We start from the raw sequence: 7,308 nt of genomic DNA on the forward strand, positions 1-7,308 counted from the left end.
TTTGAAGATGATGAAACTTCAGAGCATATACTCACTATACTCACTATATGTCACTGTTCGGCTTTGGTCAGACAAAGATTAACCCATTTTAAAGCTTCAAAGGTCGAATGCTTTGTTACAAGGAATTCGCCTACCAATGCCGTTTTAGGATTCATTAGAGAGGTCGAAGGTATCTTGGCTACACTGGGTTAGTAACTCTCTCTCTTTAAGATATCCAAAAACTCTTTCAGGTCGCGGTGTCTCTTGTCCAATCTTGCCCATCACGCCATGCTAAAATCTTGGAACTTATTCAGCTCTTAACTCTAGTTAAGCATTTGGTCGAAATGGCAACGTGAATGCTGGCAGTCTGAATCTACATAATATAACTTAGATTTGTGTCAAAAATGAGATTTGATAACCGGAAGCTCATAGCACCAAGCCTCCTCGATTCATACCATAATATCAATTTATAGAATTAGCCTGAAAAGACCTAACCGACGATATAAGACAGTTTTCGCTCTTTCCGTTAAAATTTCAGCAACCTCACATACGCGGTTTTGCAGACATTTCTGGAAATGACTGTCTTACGCTAGAACTGCGGCCTCGCGGTCAAGGTGTACCCTGGCATTCCTTGTGTCTCTTTCTTATTTCGAGAACTGGCTGCACAATGTCAACCTTGGTCCATTGCCTTTACTTTCCGCATAGTTGAACTTTTGTGCTGCTTTGTGTGTTTGAACTCATGGCTCTTAAGTCAGCACAATAATTATACTCATTAAAAATAATTCTTGCAAGCAAATAATGCAGAGCAATTGAAAACAATTTCAGTTCAAAGCTGTACCCTTTTTCCTTCACTCCTAAAAACATTTCAAACCTGTGCGGCAACAAGATAAAAAACGATATCACATCATTGGGCACAAAGCCAACAGCCAATCAGCCACTGCGCCTCGGCTGCCGCTTGCCACTGTCATTAAATAATAACTCCTAGACAATTTTACTTTCCATTTCGCCATTTATTTGCTACTCATTTTATTTTTGCACTTGTGCCAGCTGGACGGTCCAGCCCTCATTGCAGTTGTATTTTTATACACTCGCATTGGGTCAACTTATAATAAGCGGTTTATTTATTCAACAATGCTAAGCAACAACAGAAATGGGTGAATGCGCCTAAAACAATGCTTTAATTTTGTTTACGCGCGCGCGCGTGTGTTGTGTAAATAAAATATGTAAATGCCTGTGTGAGAGTATAAGTAAACGTACGCATGGCTATGAAAATACGCAGCATCAACGCAGCGGCATATGTGGCGCAAATAATTGCTTTTTGTGCTGTGCGTAAATCAAATTAGACGCGCGTGTTTGTCAGTTTGTGGTCTTCCGCAATGGCAGAGCGCATAGCAGCAGCAGCTGCGACGGCAGTAAGCGCTGGTGGTCGCCATTCGCGTATTAGTCCAACACCAGGACGTGGCAGTAAGGTCGCCTATACCTTGTGTCCGCGCATCGAGCCACCGGATGAGAAGATGCAGCAAATGCAGAGACGGACATCAGCGACGAAGGCGGCATCAAATTGTGTTGCCATACCTATGTCATCCATTCAGACGAACACAAAAGGTGAGTGTAATAGTTATGTGTTTGAAATGCAATATAGAAATATTAATTAAAATATATGTACTTGTTCGTGCATATGTTTAAACCCAGCGGACCAAATGCTCGCAAATTACACCGCATGCGAGTGCAATGCGAGATTTAACGCGGCAAAACTAAATTTTTGTCACAAATTTCAAGCTGCAAATGATCGTGTGTGAGGGCTTTAGTATCAAAAAATCGGAAAAGAAAAAAATGTGTGTGCTCTCATACGAGCTCGTTTGCGCACATTTTGTGACACTCTCTCTAAAGGCTCGTGTGTTGAACCGCTGGGCATTCACATAAAACAATTTCCATATATTTAAACATAGTCGAAATCGTACATACAGGTACACAGGAGTTTTTGTCGATATTCTGCAATGAAGGTCCGAAAAGTAGAGAAATCAAAAATGAAATTGATTTCAAAGGGGTNAAAAATGTGTGTGCTCTCATACGAGCTCGTTTGCGCACATTTTGTGACACCTCTCTAAAGGCTCGTGTGTTGATCCGCTGGGCATTCACATAAAACAATTTCCATATATTTAAACATAGTCGAACTCGTGCACACAGGTACACTGTAGTTTTTGTCGATATTCTGCAATGAAGGTCCGAATAGTAGAGAAATCAAAAATGAAATTGATTTCAAAGGGGCAGGATCGCAAACGTGAGATATAGTGATAATAATTAGATACAAAACTAGTCAACTTCTAAAAACACTTATTGCGATTAGACATTTTTTTGCTAATAACACCGAGCGACAGTAAATTTTACACACAAGAAAATCTATATACTCGCGAAACTAGGGGCTAAGTTTAATATACTTAACTGCGTATTTAGTTTTTCTATCTGACGTCAGGATTTTTTTAAAGGAGATTGAAACTTAAAAAATATGATTAATTAAAAAAAATTATTGAAACAATTTAGTCCAATATATAATAACAATAAAAATAGAAAATTCTGTCGTATTGATCGATTTTTTTTAGCATAACGACGAAAAGGTTTTGAAAATATCCTTTTAAAATTGTGTCCTTGAATATCATCGAAAATTTGTAATATTTATTTTTGAAAAAATTACGCGATACATACTCGAATTTCGTTCTTTTAATTTTATTAGGTAAGAAAATTAATAATAATCCATATTCGTCGTTGTGATTTTTTATTTTTTTTTATTTTACAAATTTCTTCTTTCATTGTTCACCCATATTGTTATTCTACATTGCACTGAATATTGTAAATAATTGTTTGGCTTTACACTTCGGTTGTCGGGTCAATACTATTATATGGAATACTTGTATGGTGGCCAGCAAGTCAAAAGACAAGTTACTTAAAACTACTGAGTAAAGTCCAGAGAACAGCGTTTTTTATGCATTTCACGTGCCTTAAGGGCCACCCCAAACAATGTGCTAGAAGTATTAACCAATTTGCTTGCAATAAACCTGGTAAGGAACTGCGTGGCCGCTGCTTCGACGCTCTGACATTATGGTGCAGTGGAAGGATTAGTGGTTCGGCCACGCTTCCGTACTTCACACTCTGGGCAGTTATAACCAAGAAATCGACTACTTCGCCCAACCCACCTTCGATAAGGCTCTTTGAGACGAACATTCCGTCAAGAAGAGACTGACAAGCACCAAGCCAATGGAGTGGTGAATTGAATTTTTACACGGATGGAACCAAGCTAGACAGTAGGGTTCGCTATGAAGTTTTCTATAAGGAATTAGGAATTCCCGACTACTACAGCATACCTTAGTACGAAGACTACGGTTAATATATTCTCGGACTGCGGCGGCCATCAATTCAATGAACGCAGTAATACTAAGGAATGCCTCGCAGCTCTAACCGATATTAGCGCCGTATTCAAGGTTAGTTTCATATGGGTCCCCCGAGCCGTAGAGATATTGAAGGAAATTACAGGGCCGGTGAGTTAGCGAGTAAAGATAGCAATCCTATGTGAAAGCAGAGGGATTGGAAATAACATGATTCAAGAGACTAACAGGGTTGGCTAGAAGACGGCAATTGTAGAACCACACTACTATGGCCAAAAATAGGTAAAAAAAAGGAGTGGATATTGCGATGGTCGCGGCTTATATAATCGGTCATTGGCTATTTGGCAGGCACTCTTTCAGAATAGGAATATTCTCCTACGAATATTGCAGAAGTTGCAGAGATGAGAAGAGTGAGAAACCGTAGAGTTCTTCTTCTGCAGTTGCCAAGATTTGGCTAAGAGCAGAGCAGGATTTTTAGGTAGGCGCTTCTTTAGCTCTCTTACGGAATTATCCAGTGTAGGAATAAAGCCAGTGTTACGCTTTATAGGAGCTTCAAAATAGTTATATGCAGAAGAGTCACTGAGGTTCCCGTGTTGCGCAGAGTACATAATCTCAATGGACCTTCAAGGTCTAAGTGAGTTGCTTATTTGCGCATAACCTATGGCCAAACGGACCTAAAAACTTTTTCTCTCGGGTAGTCAGAATAGATTAGAATTGTGGTAGCCTTGAAAGCGCAAAACGAACTTAAAAATAGTAAGACAATGTTGCCCATTTTACATAACACTCTTTGGGTGGGAAAAAACAGAACTCCTCGACAAATTTAACAACTTTTGTATGAACCTTAGTAGTTGGTCGAGGGAAAGAGAATGTAGCTGGTCCATTTTCAATACATCTGCCCCAAAATGCACCATCTCAAACTGACGAAGGCCGCACAGCTACAGAGAAAATGCTCTGTACCATTCTCAGCTCCCTGGCAATTTACATAGAGGGTCGTTGATGATACCTACGGTGACCATATGTCGTTTTCATTCATTGAGCTCGATATCAGTCTTAACAGGAATCGCACCTCTTACCTTATCTGACCGTCGCCAACACCCAACCAAGCCTTTTCAAGAAACACTTGCTTATTTTTCCGGTGTTGGTATTACATCAAATTCGTAATGTATCTGTTCCAGCTTTTTCTTGGAGTGGACACATTGCCTTCGAGGCTTACTCTTGGATCGCTTAATCCAAAGGTAGGAAATCCAAAAAGGCTACTGACGTTCTGCCTATATAATGGAGAAAGTGTTATTTTACCCATTGCTCTACGTAAACATATGACGGCAGAAAACATGACGACGGGGCTGTCTAAACCTATGTCTACCCAAAGTACCATAACCAGCCTCAGACCCCAAGTCTTACTAAAATTATTCCGATACTGTTCACAGAATTTTCTTTTCTCGTATGTGTGTTGGTGAGTACCAAAGTGACTGCTCTTTAAAACCCTTGAGCTAGTGCACTTTTAGACCAAATGCTCCAGGCTTTTCAGCATGAATATTGCTAGACGCAAAGGTCTGTAGCCTTTTGCTAGTTCATAGTTATCCTTCACGGGTTGGAAATTGAGGGCCAAGTTCCCGAAAGACCCTAAACACTTTTATTACAGCTCTTGCTAGCCTGTCTCTCCTTTACTTTAACGGGAATTTAGAGTCGTCAAAGGCGGTTAGAGAAAATATCACTGGTGTCTCAATAGCTTGGTTGCTTTTCCTGCTTCAGGAATTAAGTTCTTTCCCAGTAAATGGCAAGAGAGTGTTGCAAGGTCCATCAGATTTTTTTTAGAGAATTGAGTCATCTTTTGGTATCTTCTACTGCCTTTCAGATCCTTTGACATTATCAATATCATTGCCAAAGTTCTCAAAACACTTAATTTTGACAAATGGCCTTTTCAGATATCTCTTGAACCTCTTGCGAGGTTGCGAGTAAGCTAAGATTTCGGCCATGAGACATTTTTCCTTTGACTATTTCTTCTCAGCGGGCATACTTCCTCAAAATAAGTTTTTGAGTCTTGGTAGAACAGGTTTTCTCATTTTAAGGTGCATCACTGTCCAGCTTTCGAGTATTCTTTCCTTATTGCTNTTGCAGAAGTTGCAGAGATGAGAAGAGTGAGAAACCGTAGAGTTCTTCTTCTGCAGTTGCCAAGATTTGGCTAAGAGCAGAGCAGGATTTTTAGGTAGGCGCTTCTTTAGCTCTCTTACGGAATTATCCAGTGTAGGAATAAAGCCAGTGTTACGCTTTATAGGAGCTTCAAAATAGTTATATGCAGAAGAGTCACTGAGGTTCCCGTGTTGCGCAGAGTACATAATCTCAATGGACCTTCAAGGTCTAAGTGAGTTGCTTATTTGCGCATAACCTATGGCCAAACGGACCTAAAAACTTTTTCTCTCGGGTAGTCAGAATAGATTAGAATTGTGGTAGCCTTGAAAGCGCAAAACGAACTTAAAAATAGTAAGACAATGTTGCCCATTTTACATAACACTCTTTGGGTGGGAAAAAACAGAACTCCTCGACAAATTTAACAACTTTTGTATGAACCTTAGTAGTTGGTCGAGGGAAAGAGAATGTAGCTGGTCCATTTTCAATACATCTGCCCCAAAATGCACCATCTCAAACTGACGAAGGCCGCACAGCTACAGAGAAAATGCTCTGTACCATTCTCAGCTCCCTGGCAATTTACATAGAGGGTCGTTGATGATACCTACGGTGACCATATGTCGTTTTCATTCATTGAGCTCGATATCAGTCTTAACAGGAATCGCACCTCTTACCTTATCTGACCGTCGCCAACACCCAACCAAGCCTTTTCAAGAAACACTTGCTTATTTTTCCGGTGTTGGTATTACATCAAATTCGTAATGTATCTGTTCCAGCTTTTTCTTGGAGTGGACACATTGCCTTCGAGGCTTACTCTTGGATCGCTTAATCCAAAGGTAGGAAATCCAAAAAGGCTACTGACGTTCTGCCTATATAATGGAGAAAGTGTTATTTTACCCATTGCTCTACGTAAACATATGACGGCAGAAAACATGACGACGGGGCTGTCTAAACCTATGTCTACCCAAAGTACCATAACCAGCCTCAGACCCCAAGTCTTACTAAAATTATTCCGATACTGTTCACAGAATTTTCTTTTCTCGTATGTGTGTTGGTGAGTACCAAAGTGACTGCTCTTTAAAACCCTTGAGCTAGTGCACTTTTAGACCAAATGCTCCAGGCTTTTCAGCATGAATATTGCTAGACGCAAAGGTCTGTAGCCTTTTGCTAGTTCATAGTTATCCTTCACGGGTTGGAAATTGAGGGCCAAGTTCCCGAAAGACCCTAAACACTTTTATTACAGCTCTTGCTAGCCTGTCTCTCCTTTACTTTAACGGGAATTTAGAGTCGTCAAAGGCGGTTAGAGAAAATATCACTGGTGTCTCAATAGCTTGGTTGCTTTTCCTGCTTCAGGAATTAAGTTCTTTCCCAGTAAATGGCAAGAGAGTGTTGCAAGGTCCATCAGATTTTTTTTAGAGAATTGAGTCATCTTTTGGTATCTTCTACTGCCTTTCAGATCCTTTGACATTATCAATATCATTGCCAAAGTTCTCAAAACACTTAATTTTGACAAATGGCCTTTTCAGATATCTCTTGAACCTCTTGCGAGGTTGCGAGTAAGCTAAGATTTCGGCCATGAGACATTTTTTCTTTGACTATTTCTTCTCAGCGGGCATACTTCCTCAAAATAAGTTTTTGAGTCTTGGTAGAACAGGTTTTCTCATTTTAAGGTGCATCACTGTCCAGCTTTCGAGTATTCTTTCCTTATTGCTGAGGTTATGCTTTTAATGAATGCGATTACCGAGCTTGCCACTTAAAATGGCTCCGTGAATTATGACCACGTACATTAAGACCGCAATCAAACAATGAAATCAGTCCGCGC

General features: G+C 40.1%; 1 protein-coding gene across 1 annotated transcript in view; it reads left to right on the forward strand.

The window, feature by feature from the left end:
* Positions 1-1,260: 1,260 nt before the first annotated feature.
* Positions 1,261-7,308, forward strand: part of LOC108370829 (uncharacterized) — an 18,983-nt gene continuing 12,935 nt past the window's right edge. Inside the window, exon 1 of the mRNA XM_017626242.1 lies at positions 1,261-1,584. Coding sequence (XP_017481731.1) covers positions 1,356-1,584 — 229 coding nt within the window. The 5' untranslated portion in view covers positions 1,261-1,355. The remainder of the gene's footprint in view (positions 1,585-7,308) is intronic.

The sequence above is a fragment of the Rhagoletis zephyria genome, unplaced genomic scaffold (assembly GCF_001687245.7).
Source record: "Rhagoletis zephyria isolate East Lansing unplaced genomic scaffold, Rhagoletis_zephyria_1.1 Rzeph_scaffold_04503, whole genome shotgun sequence".
Classification (NCBI taxonomy): Eukaryota; Metazoa; Arthropoda; class Insecta; order Diptera; family Tephritidae; genus Rhagoletis; species Rhagoletis zephyria.